This window comes from Gymnoscopelus microlampas, assembly GCF_963454915.1.
Source record: "Gymnoscopelus microlampas genome assembly, chromosome: 1".
NCBI lineage: Eukaryota > Metazoa > Chordata > Actinopteri > Myctophiformes > Myctophidae > Gymnoscopelus > Gymnoscopelus microlampas.
The window spans coordinates 7,824,394-7,845,763 of NC_139962.1; the positions used below are offsets into that span (position 1 = coordinate 7,824,394).

Genomic DNA, 21,370 nt, shown 5'->3' on the forward strand with positions numbered 1-21,370 from the left:
AAAAAATCCTCCGTCGAGTGTTTCACGGGTGGAAAACGGACGCTCGTCCTAAAACACACAGCCCCATTTTTTTGCGCGGACCGAGGCCGCCGGATTAGACCCACGGGGCGAGGGTGTTTTAGGACGACGGTTCTTGTTATCCATTTCTGAATGGAGAGGTGCCCAAAACCCAAAATAAAAGGTAAAAAAAAAAAAAAGAATTAAAGCTCTGGACACGCATGCACGTGCACGTGTCCCCCTTGGTTCTCAAATGCTCTCTGCGTCCTTCGCTCTACTTCACCACTCTGAGTTTTGATGGCTTTCACACGGAACGGTGTTGTCATGAATGTAGCCGTTATCTACGGTGACGTTAAGGCTATTCAGAAACCGGCGCAATAACAAGAACACGTGCTGTGTTTTTAAATAGGGTGAGTGGTCAGTCCATTGCTTCTATTGGCGTGTAGGGAAGCTAAGAGGGAAGGCGTACAAGGAGCACTTTGTAAGCATGTTTTGCAAATTGCTTTTCAAAGCCAATCAGCAACACCGGGAAAATACATGTTTTTAAAATGTCGTACAAAGAACGGGAAAAAAGCACACTTCTATACATTCTCTCCTCACAGGAAGAAACCACTCACTTCCAACAATGGATGTACTGTATATTCAAAGCTCTCAACTTAACGATTAACCTTGCAGTCGGTGGTCATGGTGACGGAGATGTGACGGACGTGTGGACATTGTTACATGTACCTAGCTGTAATCATCCTGTCACAATAGCTTTTCTCTGCATACCTTTGAAAGCCTTTTAGCGCGTCTGGATTGATTCAACTCAAGAAGGGGCCGTGCCTGTGCCTGTCGACCACCAGCCAGTCAGGGTTGTTAGAATCCAGAATGGTGGGCGCTCAGGTGGCGCGGTGGTAAAGTCACTGCCCACCACCACCACGGGAGGTTGTGGGTTCGAATCCACCGTGGTGCATCCGTCTTTGTTGAGTGTCTACACAGAGTCAATAGGCTTTATGCACAGCAGCCATATTAGACAGAAATTGGGCCCCTTCCTTGCTTCCTTCACAGGTGTTACCAATGACACTAATGAAGGCTCTGTTCCATTTAGTGTAGCACAGTGGTTCTCAAACTTTTTTAATTTCAAGGACCCCCATAACTCTGAGAGTGTACAAATGGAACCAAATGGACCCGGGAGGGTCCATTTGGTTCCATGTGTACACTCTCAGAGTTACACCCTCTCAAGGAACCATGAGGGTCCCTGGACCACACTTTGAGACCTACTAGTATATCTAGTGAGCCAACATGCACAATATCAGCACCCTGACTAAGTTTGACCAGAATGGAACAGAGCCTTCATTAGTGTCATTGGTAACACCTGTGAAGGAAGTAAGAAGAGGCCCAATTTTTCTGGGCTATGCTGTGCATAGAGCCTATTGGCCCGTGTTCGCGGGAAGGAAGCCGGGCGGGGAGGAGGGTGACATTGGTCATTGCACGTACTGTACTCCTACGGGCTGGGGCGGCACCTGTCAGCGGGGAGTGTTGGGCGGGAGGAGTAGGACGAAGGCTCTACGTCCTCCTGGTGGGGGCTCCTCACTGGCAGGTGAGTCAGTAGGAGATGACAACAGTGACAACACAGAAATGTGTGTGGGGAGGAATTCATTGGCATAACGACTACATTGGGGAGAAAAGGGGGTAAAAAACATAATTGGCTACATCCGGTTTAGCTGAAAGTCTACACAAACAAGACGCCAAAGTCAAAACGTCAGTCACCCCTGCAAAATAGTAAATACGCGCAGACCGGTCCAGTCACAGTGCTCCAGTGTTTCATTTGGGTAGTCTCTCCTGAAGTGCCCATGGGTATTTATTATTCTATCTGATTCCAGTTGAGTCCCTGTTGAGCACCGACGAGCCCTTCTACCTTCAACTGGCTGAAGCGTACGTGTCGGACTTCTCTTTGTACACATTTGGCCAATTGTTTGTGGAAGGGAAGCTGGACAGGGAGGGTGATCGTTGTCGCTGTATACGCAGTGGTGGAAAAAGTACTGACATGTTTTACTTAAGTAAAAGTATCAATACTGCAATGTAGAAGTACTCTGTTACAACTAAAAGTTCGTAATTCAAAATGTACTTGAGTAAAAGTACAAACGTATTGGTATCAAAATGTACTTAAAGTACCAAAAGTAAAAGTACTAAAATGTTTGAAAATAGCAGATCTACAAGTAGATCTGCTATTTTCAAATAGGCTAGGTATAAAATAGGACTAAAGTGGTTAATGTATGTTTTATAACGTAATAATTATATATCTGCAAAGTAACTAGTAACTAAAGTTTTCTAATAATTGTAGTAGAGTAAAAGTATAATATTTGCCTCTGAGTGGAGTAGAAGTAAAAGTATAGACAATCGGAAATACTAAAGTAAAAGTACCTAAACATTTTACTTAAGTACAGTACTTGAGTAAATGTATTTAGTTACTTTACACCACTGTGTATATGTACTCCTCCTACGGGCTGGGGGCCCCCGGGCACCTCGTTTTGAGATGGTCAGTAGGCCTACAGTTAGTGCATTCATTAGGTAGCTTCAGAGACCAACATGGTTCTGCAAATGCACCGTGACAACAATACAGCAATGCGTCAATAGTAAGAAAAAAAAGGCCCTTTTGAATACAATTATTTATAAAAGGAAGTGCTGTAACTCAGATAAAAATCAATGCAACTTTCACTTGAAGTGGACCAGGAGCAACATATGCACAACATTTGCATTATCTGGTAGAAATAGTTTCTGAGCTCCAAAGACTTTAAAGCCACAAAGGTGGAAGGTTTTACAAAAACATACAGATGATCATAAAATGGAGGGACCGAGGCCTAGGTTAACAACATTTTACACAATATATAGTGTGGGGGGGGGGGGGGGGGGTCCCTGCTTCATCTCTCTATCAGCTATAGGGGTCCTTGGCCTGAAAAAAACGTTGGAAGGCCCTTGCGCTACAGACCAATTATTAGTTTACCAACATTGAGACTGGACGCACAGGTGATAGGCTCTATTCAAAGCAGCCATATTATGAAGACATTCACAGGTGTTACCAATGGTACTAATGAAGGCTCTGTTCCATTCTGGTCAAACAGAGTCAGGGTGCTGATGTTGTGTGCATGTGGGCCCACTGGAAACACTCTGTTACACCAGTGGGTCTACAGTTGGGGTCCAGGGACCCTGATGGGCTTCCAAATGCCCCCTTACAGGTGTGTAACTCTGAGAGTGTACAAATGGAACCATTACGGGTCCATTTGGTTCCATTTGTACACTCTCAGAGTTATGGGGGTCATGGAAACCACTGTGCTACACTAAATGGAACAGAGCCTTCATTAGTATCATTGGTAACACCTGTGAAGGAAGTGATAATATGGCTGCTGTGAATAGAGCCAATTCCCAACATAATTGTTTCGGGGTTGCGCTGGTTTCAGTTCATTCAACCTCCTCTTGTGTGTTGGCTAGTGAGGCGTGTCCTAGGCAGCGAGACCTGACAGAATGGGTTTCATTTGGTGCCGGCCTGCCCGCGCATAGTGGTTCTTATCAGTGTGACGTCGTCTGTTAAGGCGCCTATAGAAACAATTACTATCACAGTATAGAGATTTAACGCTTTAACTAAAGAAGAAACATTAGTTTTAACCACCCCAAAAATAATGAAGGCACGTACAAATAAAAATCAGCTGAAGCTTAAAAACGGCACATTTCCATAAGCCTAAATAACATTTCCCTCTCATGTGACACCGTAAGTGTTTGTGCTGTGAAATATAGCTCGTCTTTATTACCCCAATAGAGAATAAATTGCATGCATGAGCGAGGGAGGCAGACAGTATGGAGGAGAGGACAGTATCAGCATAAAGGCTTGAATTACACTTCCGTCCTTATGACGGCGCCGTGCAGCCCGGAAACAGCAGATCAGTAAGCTCAGGGCGCGGCGCGGACGCGGCGCGCCCTGAGCTTGCAGATCTGCTGTTTTCGTCTTTAATACGACGCAGCATAAATTAGGCATAGAGAGAGAGACGTTCAGTACACAGAAGATAGATGGTCCCCTGAGACGCCACTAGCTTGGCTCCCTCCGGAGAGACCTGTCTTAAATAAATCATTCCGTTTTCCATGCCTTTCCCCAACTTCTCTCTCTCTCTCTCTTTCTCTCTGCTTTAATCCTGTGGCAGTGAGAGAGAGGAGATAAGCTGTTTGCTTCAGCTCTCTCTCTCTCTCTCTCTCTCTCTCTCTCTCTCTCTCTCTCTCTCTCTCTCTCTCTCTCTCTCTCTCTCTCTCTCTCTCTCTCTCTCTCTCTCTCTCTCTCTCTCTCTCTCTCTCTCTCTCTCTCTCTCTCTCTCTCTCTCTCTCTCTCTCTCTCTCTCTCTCTCTCTCTCTCTCTCTCTCTCTCTCTAGCTTTTAGAAAACTCCGCTCTGTGAAACTTTTTTCTTGCTGTTGACCCACTTAAGTGCAACTGTAAACACCCAGAACTAGGTTGTATGGCAGCAAAGGCATTTTGTATCCCTTTTTAAAAATGTATCCTGTTGTTATTTTTTTTTGCCACATTTCTGCGGTTCTGTCTGTGATAGTGATATTGAGCAGAGAGACAGGAAAGGGGGGGGGGGGGCTGCGATATGCAGCGAAGGGCCTCGGGTTGGATATGAACCTGTGCCAAATGCGGGAAAGACTGTAGACTTTTCTCATCGTATGTGCTTTTACCAGGCTGTCCAAGTTGTATTCTTTTTTAAATATTTTTTTTTCCAATCATTCGATCAGGGTTTGATTGTTATAAAATCAGGTGTGTGTGTGTGTGTGTGTGTGTGTGTGTGTGTGTGTGTGTGTGTGTGTGTGTGTGTGTGTGGGTGTGTGCTATTTGTGGTGCCCGTGGAAGTGAAATTGCTTTTGGTATTCAAACGTGCAAATTAGAAAGTAGTAGTCCATGTTATTGTTAACATTGCGTTGCAGTATTGAAATGGAGACGTAAAAAATATCTTTTCCAGAAATGTCCCTAAAAATTGCAGATCTAAAGGCTCACAAAAATAGCGAATCTACAGACTCACAACGAATAGGGCTGAGATAGATCATTCAGCATGTACCTGCTGCTTCTTCTCCCTTCCCAGGTATGTACTGTAGTGCATTGGTTCTCAAAGTGGGGTCCGAGGACCCCCAGGGGTACTTGAGGGGGTTCCAGGGGGTCCCCAGCTAAATGATGGACAGGGACCAAATGGACCCTTATGGGTCTGTAACTCTGAGAGTGTACAAATGGAACCAAATGGACCCTAACGGGTCCATTTGGTTCCATTTGTACACTCTCAGAGTTAAATTAACATTGATTTTACAATATGAATTGGGCTCCCAGAGACATACATGCCATTAAATGGGGGTCCGTAGCCTAATGCATGTCCAACTGGGGGTCCTTTAAATTAAAATGGTTGAAATGGCACTGCTAGAGAGCCGTAAAAATCTTCTATTATGGGGGTCCCTGGCTTATCTTTTCAAATGGGGGTCCGCGGTCTAATAAGTGTCTATTTGGGGGTCCTTGGCACGAAAAAGTTTGAGAACCACTGCTGTAGTGGAGGCAAAAGCACGACATCTGTCTTTGAAATGTAGTGGAGTGAAAGTATCGGAAAAAAATACAAACACTCAAAATGTACTCAAGTATCACAGTACTCAAGCAAATGTATTTCGGTACTATTAGTGTCCACCCCCTGGTTAGTCTTACTCTGGGCGTACATGTTTCGTGACACAGACAGACAGTGCATGTCGCTGGTGGCTTGGAGAGTGAATCACCCGTCAGGTCGGTGCGTCTGGAGACCGTTTGATGTGTGATTCCATAAACAAGGCTCGGGCGTGTCGGCGGCGGTCCTGTGTGCTCAGAAAGGTCATCTTTTCATGTCCGCATCGAGCATCGTCCCCAGAGTCCGTGTGGAGAGAGCTCTGCGTCCTGCTCAACAAGAGAGCGTTTGACCTCATCAATGACACCTTGTACTGACTGACACGCTGCTCTCAGGAATTCCTCTTTGAAACCATTTTGCTGGTGAGAGCCTGCTACTGTATGTAAAATGATCTGTGTTCATTTGGTCCATTTGGTTCCATTTGGTTCCATTTGCACCAGTGGTGTAAAGTCACTGAGTGCATTTACTCAAGTACTGTACTTGAGTACAGGTATCTTTACTTCATTGGAGTACTTCCCATTTTCAGTACATTTACTTCTACTCCACTACATCTCAGAGGCAAATATTGTACTTTTACTCCACTTCAATTATCTCAAAACTTTAGTTACTAGTTACTTTGTAGATTGTGATTATTATAACAAGACATACATTGACCTCTTCAGACCTATATATATTTTGGCCATTTGAAAATAGCTGCTCTACAAGCTTTAAGATGCAACACATTGTGAGCTTGTAGATCTGCTATTTAAAAAAGATTTTCTATTTGAAAACATGTGGGACATTCTGCATAATGACTACTTTTACTTTTGGTACTTGAAATACATTTTTATGCCAATACTTTTATTCTTTTACTCAAGTACATTTTACGTTTCTGACTTTTACTTGCAATGGAGTATTTCCACCACTGATTTGCACACTCTAAGAGTTACAAATGCACTTGATATGACTACCATGCAGACATTATCTTGGAATGCAGAGTGCTGTCACTGAATGTGATACGTTCAAATGGCAATTCTTCTTAAAAGGATCCCTGGCTGATAAGCCTTATATGCCTTAATACATTATAATTGCCCTCTATAACCAACATTAAAAACATCTTAAATATTTAATTTAATTTAGAAATACTTTCACCTAATAGGACAACTCCTGTCGCAAGTTGATGATGTCATTTGTCCATGTGTGGTCCAGCCCGTAATGTAAAAAACACTTCATACTTCTTAAATTTAATATGAGCATCAAAGCAATGTTTTAAATCCTTTTTATTAGAACGTGCATTCCATACATTCCATAAGGCTGGACCACACATGGACAAATGACATCATCAACTTGCGACAGGAGTTGTCCCAATAGGCTCTATGCACAGCAGCCATATTATCACTTCCTTCACAGGTGCCACCAGTGATACTAATGAAGGCTCTGTTCCATTTAGTGTAGCACAGTAGTTCTCAGATTTTTGAATTTCAGATTTCCATGACCCCATAACTCTGAGAGTGTACAAATGGAACCAAATGGACCCGGGAGGGTGCATTTGGTTCCATTTGTACACTCTCAGAGTTACACACCCGTAAAGGGCCATTTGGGAGTGTTTCAGTGAGCCAACATGCACAATATCAGCACCCTGACTCCGTCTGACCAGAATGGAACAGAGCCTGCATTAGTATCATTACATTACATTACAGTCATTTAGCAGACGCTTTTATCCAAAGCGACTTACAATAAGTGCAATCAACATAGGTAGGGAACGAAAACTACTAATCACCAGAAGTCTTAAGAGCATTTTCTGCAAAAACAAGCAACCAAGAGTATACCTAGCGCTAAGGTAAAAGTGCAATATATCAGCTACCTATTTCCTTAAACAGATGAGACAAAATAGCAAAATCAAATGAGCAGGAGCTAAAACAAATAAGTGTATCGACTAAACAAGATCCATCCACTGACCATAATACTGACCATTACTGACCATGATACTGACCATGCTACTGACATGCTACTGACATGATACTGTATAACAATCAGAACCATAAAGTTGTATATCCGAGTTATATTAAAGAAATAAAGGTCCTGTACCTGCGGCAGTAATTCTTTATATTGTAAACAAACAGTATTGCAGCCCAAAGAGGAAAACACAACTGTTGAAAATCAAGTACATTCCAAAGTCATCAAATGAAAAGGCAATGCATTGCATTAAAAAGTCTGTTCCTCACCCAATCTTCAAGTCAGGAGGCCACATGGGTTCCATTGTCCAAAAGCTCTGTCTGGCTTCAGAGCTAAACCCTCAGAAATGTTCCTCCACCAAACTTCTCTCCTTCCAGATCCATAAGTTCTCCGGCCACACTACTCACTGGTTTATCAATTCCTGATTTTGGTTTAGTTTAGAATTACAAGAGTCTCTCTCTCAAACACCACCAAACACTATTTTGAATACCTAAAATGGCCCCCCTCGCCCGCCTCACTTCCTGTACCTTTATAGCTGTTCCTGATACCTCACTTCCTGTGGAAATTTTGCTACCTGTGCTGCTTTTTCCCCACAGCGCCCCCTATGAGTGAACCATGTCAACAGAAAATGAATCATAATGGCTATAATCACCTTACACAAAACATTTTGTTCCCCGTACACTACCTTTATATGTTAAAAATTCAACCATATTTTAACCAATATATTCCCGGTTATCACCAAGTATGTTATGTTTCTTGTGTATCTTTTTCTTTCAATACTCATCATACCTGGACAGGAAATACATTATTTCACACATTTATGCGGCAGTGTCACAAACATATCCATTAATTCAAGTCTCCATGGGGTGAATAAAAAAGTAATTTTGGGGGTGAACTATCCTTCTAATGCCATTGTTACTATGACACCTGCATTTCCCCCCAGGGATCGTCATTAAAGGTGTATCTTTATCTTCTATCCTCTTATCTAACTTAAAGGATGACAATATCTTTGTTCTGGTTGGGTGTTACTATAGCGGACCTTTCAGAGTCTCATTTTAAGATATTCTACATCAGGGGTTCTCAAACTTTTTCATGTCAAGGATCCCCAAATTGACACTTATTAGCCTGTGGACCCCCATTTGAAAAGATATGCAAGGGACCCCCATAAGAGAAGATTTTTACGACTCTATAGCAGTGATTCTCAACCATTTTAATTTCAAGGACCCCCAGTTTGACATGCTTTAGGCTACGGACCCCCATTTAATGGCATTTGTATCTCTGGGACCCCAATTTCTATTGTGAAATCTATGTTAATTTAACTCTGAGAGTGTACAAATGGAACCAAATGGGTCCATTTGGTTCCATTTGTACACTCTCAGAGTTACAGACCCATAAGGGTCCATTTGGTTCATTACATTACATTACATTACAGTCATTTAGCAGACGCTTTTATCCAAAGCGACTTACAATAAGTGTATTCAACATAGGTAGGGAACGAAAACTACTAATCACCAGAAGTCTTAAGTGCATTTCCTGCAAAAAACAAGCAACCAAGAGTATACCTAGCGCTATGGTAAAAGTGCAATATATCAGCTACCTACTTTCTTAAACAGATGAGACAAAATAGCAAAATCAAATGAGCACGAGCTCAGACAAATAAGTGTATCGACTAAACAAGATCCAATAAAACAATACAAAACTAAAACAAGAGTTCGTACAACTAGTTAACAACAAGTAGGCCAGGCAAAGAAGAAGGGTAGTGTTTCCTGAAGAGGTGGGTTTTCAGCCTGCGGCGAAAGATGGGCAGTGACTCTGCTGTCCTGACTTCAGTGGGAAGTTCATTCCACCACTGTGGGGCCAGAACAGAAAAAAGTCGTGACCGTGTCGATCGACCAGAAGGACCTCTGAGTGACGAGGCAATCAGTCGCCCCGAGGTGGCAGACCGAAGTGGTCGGGCAGGGGTGTAGGCATCAACCATAGCCCGGAGGTAGGAAGGAGCTGTTCCTTTCACTGCCCTATAGGCTAGCACCAAGGTTTTAAACTGGATCCGAGCTGCTACGGGGAGCCAGTGTAGAGAACGGAGAAGGATAGTTGTGTGGGAGAACTTGGGGCGGTTGAACACCAGACGAGCCGCAGCTTTCTGAACAAGCTCCAGAGGTCTGATGGCAGATGCCGGAGCACCAGCCAGGAGGGAGTTGCAGTAGTCCAGGCGGGAGATGACAAGAGCCTGGATGAGCACCTGGGCTGCCTTCTCCGTGAGGAAGGGGCGAATCCTCCTGATGTTGTAGAGGAGGAATCTGCAGGACCGTGTCACTGATGCGATGTTTGCCGAAAACGACAGTTGATCGTCCAGGGTCACACCCAGAATCTTCGCAGTCCGAGTATCATTGGTAACACCTGTGAATGTCTTACAATATGGCTGCTGTGCATAGGGCCAATAGGCTCTATGCACAGCAGCCATATTGGGAATGAATTGGGCCCCTTCCTTACTTCCTTCACAGGTGTTACCAATGATACTACTTATATTAAGGCTCTGTTCCATTTAGTGTGGCATAGTGGTTGTCTTATTTTCAAGGACCCCCATAACTCTCAGAGTTACACACCCACCATAAGGGGCCATTTGGGAACCAAAATGGAGTGTTTCTAGTGAGCCACCATGCACCATATCAGCACCCTGACCAGAATGGAACAGAGCCTTCATTAGTATCATTGGTAACACCTGTGAAGGAAGAAATTTATTTCCAATATGGCTGCTGTGCATAGAGCCTATTGAGTAAAAGATGAACTACTTCTAAAATACACGGTACAGGTGTTTTCAATTATCAGTTATAGAGGGCAATTATAATGTATTAAGGCATATACTGTAAGGCTTATTAGCCAGGGATCCTATAAAGGTTTTCTAACTTGACTTCAGTTCTATAAGCTGTAGTTTCCAAACTATCCATTCATCTAAATCAGGGCTCTTCAACGTTTTCAGGCCAAGGACCCCCTAGCTGAGAGAGAGATGAAACAGGGACCCCCTATATATTGTATAAAATGTTGTTTCAGATTCAACTTTTTTTGTTTACTTGGTCTGCTCTTTTTTTCCCTCTACACCAAATACCTCTTTGCCAAAAATAGCCGATCTACAAGCTCACAACGCCTCGCGTTGCGAGGCGTTGAGAGCTTGTAGATCGGCTATTTTTTTGCTAAAGTTCTCCTCAGAAAAGGGATGCTAGGGTTCAAGTGGTTAAGGTCAAAACTCATATCACACAAAGATTTGTTGGACCCCCTGTAGTAACTCTGAGGACCCCCTAGGGGTCCCGGACCCCCTCTTGAAGACCCCTGATCTAAATTAACCAGTATATCATTCTTTTGATATGATTTTCTGCTTTCATATGAAAAAAAAAAAATCATGCACAATGACTATAGCTGTTAATCAAAAATCACATTTGATCTCATGTCTTGGTTACTTAGGCTTGTGTTTTTATTGACCACAAGGTTATGTTTTTTTTATGTAGATTGCATGTTATTTATGATCATTGTTTACCTCCTAGTTTAAATGTACAGGTTATTATTTTGATAGTATAAGACTGATGCTAGGTTCTTGGTTTACCTGGGATTCTAGTTTCTTGAGGCACTACGCTGTCTCTCTGATGCATGTGTTTACCTCGCTTATTGCTTGCTTATAAGCCGCTCTGGGTAAGAGCATCTCCATTTTAACCTTGATAGATTCATCGAAAACACCCGTCCTTGGTTCTGGTGACTGATATTTGTCCATCTAATGTGTGAGGGGGGGTGTGTTTTTTTCAATAACGTTTTGCATTTATTTGGAAATTGTATTATACAAAAACATTATCACCAAAAATATATATGAAATGAATGAAAGAAGTTATTGAAAAAACACGGCCCCTCACACATTAGAAGGACAGTATGAGTCAACAGAACCAAGGACGGGTGTTTTCAATGAATCTATCAAGGTTAAAATGGAGTTTGAAGTTACAAATGGTTCATGGGAAGTGTACTGATAAAATAAATATAAAAAAATACTGAATCAAGCAACTTAAAAAACATTTTGAAAGTGAAAATGTGAAGTATACTGTACACTACTTTTGCTTCATTTGAGTATTTCCATTTATTGATACTTTATACTTACATCCCTGCACTCCCTTACATCTCACAGGGACATATTGTACTTTTTAAATCCACTACAGTTACAGTGTTTGACACATTTAGGTACAGGTTTTGATAAGGCTAATATATAAAAACATGAATGTGTAAATAATGGTATATGTTTGCTCTGTGTGTGTGTGTGTGTGTGTGTGTGTGTGTGTGTGTGTGTGTGTGTGTGTGTGCGTGCGTGCGTGCGTGCGTGCGTGCGTGCGTGCGTGCGTGCGTGCGTGCGTGCGTGCGTGCGTGCGTGCGTGCGTGCGTGTGTGCGCGCGCGTGCGTGCGTGTACTGTGTGTGCGCATGTGTACTGTGTGTGCGCACGTGCACAGTCTTATGCAAAGCGTTGTATGTGTGTGTGTGTGTGTGCGCGTGTGTGCGTGTGTGTGAGTACTGTATGTGCTTATGTGTACTGTGTGTGCGCACGTGCACAGTCTTATGCAAAGTGTTGTGTGTGTGTGTGCGCACGCGCATGTGTGCACTACGTGCATGTATGTGTGTGTGTGTGTGTGTGTGTGTGTGTGTCTTAATATTATGCAAAGTGTCATTATGCCAGTCTGCATGGTATGTGTTTAATTATTGAGGTGTGTGTGTGTGTGTGTGTGTGTGTGTGTGTGTGTGTGTGTGTGTGTGTGTGTGTGTGTGTGTGTGTGTGTGTGTGTGTGTGTGTGTGTGTGTGTGTGTGTGTGTGTGTGTGTGTGTGTGTGTGTGTGTGTGTGTGTGTGTCTTTGTGTGTGTCTCTACACACAGGCAGCAGACCTGTAGTGTCTGTTGTTCATAACTCGATTGCCTGATGGAATTATTTTTTCCCTAACAAGGTTATTGTAGTTTTGACATTCATGTTTATTTCGGGTTAGTTTATTTTTTATGTTTTTATTTTTTCTCTTAACCACTTGAAAACCCTAGAATGGTTGACCGGAGTCCCTCAGGGCTCAATACTAGTGTATTTTCAGTTATTTTGGGGAAAGTTTTCGCTGAAAATAACAACGTGTTGCGAGCTTGTCGATCAGCAATTTTCTTACGAAAGCTTTCCCCACAATGAATACAGGATGCTGGGGTTGAAGTGGTTTAAAGTTTGAGTTAGTTTTTATTAGTTAGATAGATATAAGTTCCTCCTCCATTATCCCGCCCACACAGCCTTCACGCAGACACAGCTTATTTAAAAACTTTAGTTTCCATAGTTACTTGAATTAGATTTACATTTTTATTACAAAACATAAGCTGAATAAATGAAGCCCTATGTTATACATAGAACAGAATCCTCATGACATTCCCACTAACTAAAAATATAGCAAAGATAACACTGGCAGGGTCACATTGGAGCAGTATTATTAATTCATCTTATTTCTGTAAGAACAGGACACTTATGATATTGTTAAGACTATTAGAATATATATTACTTATATTATATTATATCAGACATACATAGCTAATGTTCTGGAAACTTTATTTTATAATGTGAAAAATGTTCACATTGTTTTCACACATTCAAAACATTCTGATCAGGTCTACAAGAAATCTATATACTGTACACTGCGCTGCCAAGCCAAAGAGCAGTAACTACGTTTTTGGACACACCTACTTATTTGGGTTGCCCAAAGGTCAAATTAGCCTTTGTGATGTTGGGGGATAAACAATTACCTCAAGAACAGATCTACAATTAGTGTAATATCACTTATATGCCAATATCTCATTTGGCTGACCAGTTGAATCACTTTTAAACCCATTTTTCAGTGATTTTTGTTTTCGTAGTTACTGCACTCTGCCTTGGCAGTAACAGTACATACGTTTTTTTTTCCAGAAAACTCTTAGGATTTAGAACAGTGGTTTAGAATGGTGGTTCTCAACAAATAGCAGATCTACAAGCTCACAATGTACCACTTCGTGCCACGCTGCAAGCTTGTACATCTGCTATTTTTTAGAAAAAAATGAAAATCTTGAAAATGTTTTTTTTTTTTTACACAAACTCTTCTGGCGGTCGCTGGCACAAAATATATCGTTTTGGGGGTCCTTGGCAGCGGCACGAAAAATGTTTGAGATCTATCGATTTAGATCGGCATTTGTAGAATCGGCCTCAGGTCTTAAAGGGATAGTTCACCTTGCAAAAAATGTTCTATGGATTAGTCACCCCATGGAGACTTGAATTCATGAATATATTTTTTAGTTTTTGTCGCATTCCTATAAGCCAATAATTTGATGACCGGTAGCGGTTCCGGTAGGAGACACAAAGAGTCTCCTTTGTGTCTCCTACCGGAACCGCTGCCTACCGGCCTGCTGGTCATTAAAGTACCCTTAAATGGGTTAAAAATAAATCTGAGTATAGGCCTACTTTTCTCCCAGCACTGGTGATTTGTGGGTAATATATAAGTTCCTCCAGCATGGCACCTCAGCCCACCCACACCTATAACGTTCTCTCAGAGTCGTCTCGTTCAGCCGGAACCCGGCGGGTCTGCAGAGGAACGTTCATAACGACCCAGAGCCCAGAGGAACATTTCGATCCTCGCAGCATTTTCATCAATGTCACACAGGAATAATAATGGCACAGGTGCAGTAGATTAACCCATTGAGACCTGAAGCCGATTCTACATGTCTCCTAAATCTCAACAGTATTCTGAAAAACATTTGTTTCTATATCAGTGGTGCTCAATCTTTTTCATGTCAAGGACCCCCAAAATTATATGTATTTGGCCGCGGACCCCCATCAAAATATGTTGTTCCAGGGACCCCCCAGAAGCAAAGATTTGAGTTAAAAATGTTTTAACTATATTTAAAAATATATATATTCAAAGATTTGCACACATTTTCACGATTTTTCAAAAATAGCAGATCTACAAGCTCGTACGAGCAGTCCTTGACCACATGTTATAGCAACATAAGTTTAAAAAGAAAAAAAGTTAGGCTTTAGAAGACATTTGTAGAATCGTCCAAATTGCAAAAAAGGTTTCTTGATTTTTCAAAAAAATAGCAGATCTACAAGCTCATAGCGCGGCACTCGGTGCCGCGCTATGAGCTTGCATATCTGCTATTTTTGAATAGCCCAAAATACATCTTAAAATGACACAGATGTATTCCCGGCATTAATGGATTAAAAGTCCTCTATTTCTGGGGCAGCAGTTTGCTCCTAGCTTCATAACAAGGAGGGGAAGAGGCATAGTTAATGAACTTGAACAGCATGCAGCAGCAGCACTCAGAGAGTCCACATTATTAAAGGTTATATACGTATGTTACGAGACTATAGCGGTCTACAAGGCCCCCGCTATAGCTGGCATATAGAGATCTGCTCCTGACATAGTACACCCAAAATGGACCAAACACGCATGGTTTGAACTGCTGGCCAACTCTTATAGTGGGGCTTATACAGTGGTGTAAAGTAACTAAGTACATGTACTCAAGTATTGTACTTAAAGCACAATCTTGAGGTATTTTTGGGGCGGTGTAACCACCCCCTATAAGTGAGGTTTGGACACTGACCAATCCTGCACCGTGATTGGCCAATAGTCTACAACGCAGTCTACAACGCTAACCCTTCCACAGTCAATGCAAATCTATACTTTTGCAAAGTCAGCCAATCACATTACAGCTAGTGTCATCACCACTAGCTGTAATGTGATTGGCTGACTTTGCAAATTCAGGACTGTGATTGGCTAGCGAAACACATGACACATGTGCAGCCCTATGAATAGCAGTATGGACAGTATGGAAAAAACACATTTTTGTTTTTTTTAAGTGAGTCATGTTGTGATGACCACACACCGCCCACTTCACACTGGGTGTGATTTTTTTCTTTACTGGAGTACTTCCAATTTTCAATAATTTTTACTTCTACTTCTCTACTACATCTCAGAACCAAATATTGTACTTTTACTCCACTACTCTGCAGTGGCTCAGGGGTAGAGTGGCCGGTAGAGCGGCCGAAAGGTTCCCAGTTCGATCTCAGGTGTCAAAGTGTCCTTGAGTAAGACACTGAATTGCTAATTGACCCTAGTTGCTCCCGATGAGCAGGTTGGTGCCTTGCATGGTTTCCTCCGCCATCGGTGTATGAATGTGTGTGTTAATGGGTGAATGTAATGCACAATCTATGTAAAGCGCTTTGGATAAAAGCGCTATATAAATGCTCCATTTACTTTGCAGAGTTTGATTACTACAACACATATATACTTTCACCACTTCAACACAACTTTATATACTTCGGCTACCTGACAACGCGTCGCCATGTGACACGCTGTGAGCTTGTAAATCTTTCAAAATATTTCTATACATTCTGAAAACCTTCTGCCTAACGAGTATTTTTACTTTTAGTACTTGAAGTATATTTTGATGCCAACACTTTTGTACTTTTACGCAAGTACATTTTGAATACTAGACATTTACTTGTAACAGAGTATTTCTACCTTGTGGTATTAATACTTTTACTTACATAAAAAAAAGATTGTACCTCTTCCAATACTGGGCTTGAGATAATGAGAACCAGAAAATGTCATTTGTTTTACCAAGAGCAAGGCTGGAGAGCAACAACCTATCCAGTGGAAGTTGGCTGGCTCTTTGTCGCCTCTTTTAGTTCCCATTGTTACTTTGTAGATTTACATTATTATAATATCCACTCAGGGTGAAGTGTTGACAATTTATTTAAGATTCAAGCATAAAAAAACCTAAAACAAATCAAACAGTCCAGTATTAAAAAAAGAACACACAGCTAAAATGAAGTGCAGCACATGATATATTCATACGAATGTTAAATGGAAAATAAAATGAAACCAAACAGTGGTAAAATGGTGGGAAATGGATGCATAATAACTTTTGCAATCTCTGTCATTTTTGTTATTTCCATAAAAAGAGAAAAGGAAGACGATAGGGGGAGGGAGGCGAGGGAAGTCCCCCTCCTCCATCTTCTTTATTTTCTCTTTTTAAGGAAATAACAAAAAGGGAGAGAGAGAATACAAAATACATAGGTTTTCGGACACATCACTGCATGTTTTATGATAAGGTTGGTTGGTTGGTTGGTTCTTCCTTGCAAAATCCCCCCCCCCCCACACACACACACACACACACACCAGCTATACAGTACATTGTAAAATTGTGATTTCAATAGACAATTCTTTCACAGATCCAGTGGTTGTATTCATTACACGACCTGTCGTTCCATCCTCTATCAGCCTTGTTATAAAACTCAACGCAGTCTTCATTGTCAAGGTCATCAGGCTGACCGGTGTACCAGTACCTGGAGAAGTACGAATATTTTAATCCATTACAATATAGGTTCCACAAGGATGATTTATCTCTCTCTAATCATAACCTCAAATGGTATTCTAGAATATAGATGAGATACATATTGACTGGATAGTTAAATAGAAAACAAGCGTAATTGTCTTTGTGCCAGCATGGTAGGTTTGTAATGTAATAAAAACAAAGAACAGAAGAGTGGAGATAAAGTCTTACGTTGGTGAGGTTAGTGGTGTTCCATCCACCCACTGAAATGATCCTTCTCTCGATCTGTCAGTCAGACCCAGCCACAGTGTCCGGTCTAAACGCTGGACAAAGTCCTGGACAGAAAAGCTGCAAGGTTACTTAAACCATACATTGTTGTCCTCTACAGGCATAGAGAGGTCATTGTAACTGTTCACATTCGAGATTGGAACCTAATCTGCCCATCTCTATGGGGGAGATATTAGGCTTAAGAGCTACAGGCAGTGCTACTTGTCACCCATGGGTGTCCTACCTGACAGGGTCTAAAATGTCTAAAGAAAAGTAGGGAGACCACCTCCAACCACTGCAGATGTGCCATTAGTTATGCAAGGGATAATCAATGGGGAGCGGGTCGTTCGGGGTGATAAATCACCCTGTCAGGGTTTATTTCTCAATAATGACCGGCTCCCCATTGATTATCCCGCTTATTACATGGCTACTTAGTAAAACAAATTTAAAAAATTGACCCAAAAGTAACAACAAAATAATTTGATTGAGTTCAAAAGGATTTAATTGCTTACAATTATTAAATAGTCCATACATTTATGCCAGGAACGTGGTTGGCTCGGAAAACAACGTGAAGTTTTGTTTGAATAGAATAAATATTTGGTTACTGCATTGTCTATTTCTCAACAGTAGTGAGCACACTGTTTAGCTGTAAATGACATTGTGTGTTTAATTACACATGGCTGTCACTATGGCAAAAATGAAGCATTGCAGATTGATATGAGCCAGGTGCTCTGAGTCTGAGTTGTGTAATATAATAACAACATAACAATTAATTACACGGCTTGGTTGCATGCTTGATTCTGATTGGTCAATCACTGAATCAGTCTGTTATTTTTTAATAATGAGAGCTGAACTCAGAGCACCTGGCTCATATCAATCTGTCTCACTCCGAAGACGGCAAACGGGCAAAAACGGCACATGTTGGCTAGAGGAGATATGAGTTAGGATTATGTCCCTAACGGGACATTAACTCTTAAACTGCCACAGTTTTTCAGAAAAATGTTAAGCCACTGCCAGCAATTCCGAGTGATTTTATTAACCTTTGAAAAACCATGGAATATTTTCCTTGATTGCCGTCCTCACAGGAATCGCCTCATTACACGCACGTAGAATCGTAAAAAACCCGTCAAACTCGTCAGTGGCAGGCAAAGGGTTAACTCGAACGGTGCTGAGTCGGCTGAAGCGGATTTCGCCAACGCTCTGCACGGCGACTCGCTCGTATGGCAGTTTGTTTGTTTTTTTAGCGGTTTTAACAGTTTTTTGAGAAGGGCATTTCCGCATTCCTGGCGGAAGTGCCCTTCCAGTCAAACGTTTGACTATGGTCATATTTGTCCCAATAAGTCACAATATGCCTTTTGGGGAGTGAGAGTGTGTTGCAATGTACTGTCTGTACAGTAGGCCTTAACAAAGTGGAGCAGGCTACAGCATCCACTAATGTACACATAGCAGCACACAGACACAGAGACACACGCACGCACACACACACGCGCACACACACACACACACACACACACACACACACACACACACACACACACGCGCGCACAATACCTGTTTTTCTTTGCTGTTTATGACCAGCAGGTCTGAGTGGTTGTCTCTACAGTATTGTCTGCTCTCTGTCCAGTTTCTCTCCTCAGTAGAGATGTAATAACACACACCACCATCCCCGAACGTGAATCCATACGATTCTATCAACAACAACAACAACATAACGTTACTGTTGTCACTGTAATGACATAATGACGATCAACATGACATAACGATGAAGGTCAAACAGGGATGATGTCTCACTGACCACACAGCCTCCTCTTCAGGTCATCTCGTTCCACCAGGGCGCTATATCTGGACTGCAACCGGTCAAAGCTGGACCGCAGCTCGTCCAGGTCTTTGACCAGGTTGTCTTTCTCTTTAGTCATATCGGAATCTGCAAAGAAAGAGAATCAACAACAAGCTGATGAGTTCACACAGCTTTGTTCGCATCTCCTTAATGAGGTTGTGGTACACAGTATAGCCTGAAACTAAGAGGATCGCATACTTTTTCATGTGACCTTCTCAACCATATTATATACCATGGCTATTCAAAAACAGCAGATATACAAGCTTGTAGCTCCGCTATTTGACCACCAATTGCAAATCAAAACCTTTTCAAAGGGGGTCCACATCCATATTCATATCAATGTGGGGGTCCATTGGCACAAAGCATACAACACGTCACTTTGTGAGCTTGTAGGTCTGCCATTTTTTGGCTATAATGTTCCCTCCAGAATAATGGATGCATGGGGTTATTGTCCAACTACCAATGTTGCTACAACTTATGTTGCTATACTATACTAAATGTATTGCTACAGCTACTAATATAATGTTATGTGCATCATATGCTAACGTATAGAAAATAAAACACTTTGGATTATTGTGGATCTATAAAAGATTACGCAAAACATACGTTATGAAAGTTGACTTACAGAGAGAGAGTCTGAGACCGATGTTGAGGAGAGCTTGAACTCCACAAAGCAATCCCAGAACCATCCCAACTGTCCTGTACCTTCCTATGACACACACACACACACACACATGCACGCAGGCACGCGCACATCATGCACGCACATGCACACACACGCGCACATGCACGCAGTGCACAGTGGCGTACCCAGGAATTAAATTTAGAGCAGGTGAGATTTTTTTTGCACCCCCACTATTACACCCCAAAAAAGAATTTTCAACTCAATCGAAAATCGGCGATCGAAAACCGGTTTTGGTCATTATCTCTGGAACAGAAGGTCCAATCTGCTCAGTTAAAGCTTGTTGGATGCATGACTTTGAGGACATTAAGCACGCATGAGTCATGACACCTTTTCGGGTGATTTGGGTTTTCTAGGGGAGGAGAGACCTTAGTTGGGCAGGCGACCGCCTGCCCTGCCTCTACAGTGCACCAGTACACCACTGGAACATATAGAAAGAAAAATTAGGCAGTGAGGTCACCTCCATTCTTAGTGAAAAACAGACCTGAGTTACAACTGTACTTCCACCAATTTGTTTCTATACAGCAAATATTTTTTTCCATTATTAGCAGATGTACGAGCTCACAATGTGTGCTGTGAGCTTGTAGAGCTATTTGTACCCCCTAGAATAAGGATGCTGGGGTTGCAAGTGGTAAATGTTTTCAACCACCTTATTTGATGTGTATAGTTTTAGTGAACATCAACATTAACCCATTAACACCGGGAATACTTTAACCATTATAAGCTTGTAGATCTGCTATGTTTGAAAAATCGTGAACATTTTGTGCAAATCTTTGAAAAAAAAAAATATATATATATATATATATATATATATATATATATATATATATATACATATATATATATATATACATATATATATATATATATATATATATATATATATATATATATATATATATATATATATATAGGCTATATATATAGGCTACTTTTTAAAGCGAACAGTTTTACCTTAAATCTTTGCTCCTGGGGGGTCCTTGGAACAACATATTTTTGCGATGGGGGTCTGCGGCCAAATACATATAATTTCGGGGATCCTTGACATGAAAAAGTTTGAGAACCACTGATATTACAGCAACATGTTCGGATTTAGAAGACATGTGTAGAATCCCCCATGGAAGCAAAGATTTGCACACATGTTCATGTTTAAACTATTAAGACCCATGAGGCCGATTCTAAAAATGTTTTCTAAATCCTATAAAATTTTGAAAACAAATATAAAAAATATTTTTTCACGATTTTTCAAAAAATAGCAGATCTACAAGCTCATGGCGCGGCACTTGGTGCTGCGCCATGATCTTGTAGATCTGCTATTTTTGAATAGCCAAATAAATCTTAAGTGACACAGATGCGTTCCAGGTCTTAATGTGTTTTTAAAAAAAAATCAGATCTACAAGGTCATACTTATAGCTCGGCGCAGCGCTATGAGCTTGTATATCTGCTATTTTTGAATAGCCCAAAGTATAAGATAAGTGTTAAAGTGGTTACAATGTAAAATGACAGATGCTTTAATGAATGGGTTAAAAGATAACCTGCACACTGCCACTTGCAAGGTACTCCTATAGGGGTGCATTTCGCCTTTCCGACATGTTGCCTTTCCGACGTTAACGAACCCTATACCTAACCCTAACCCTAACCC

The 21,370-nt window shown here is 41.5% G+C and overlaps 1 protein-coding gene across 1 annotated transcript; it reads right to left on the reverse strand.

The window, feature by feature from the left end:
• Window positions 1–16,819: 16,819 nt before the first annotated feature.
• On the reverse strand, window positions 16,820–19,749 carry LOC311042606 (C-type lectin domain family 4 member M-like; the record flags this gene model as incomplete). The annotated part of the gene is made up of 5 exons (XM_084053427.1): window positions 19,672–19,749; window positions 19,005–19,133; window positions 18,761–18,897; window positions 17,174–17,277; window positions 16,820–16,955 (listed from the first exon to the last, which is right to left on the reverse strand). The coding sequence occupies exons 1-5, from the start codon at window positions 19,733–19,735 to the stop codon at window positions 16,820–16,822; spliced, it is 570 nt and encodes a 189-aa protein (XP_083909553.1). The 5' UTR covers window positions 19,736–19,749.
• Between the last annotated feature and the right edge of the window lie 1,621 nt (window positions 19,750–21,370).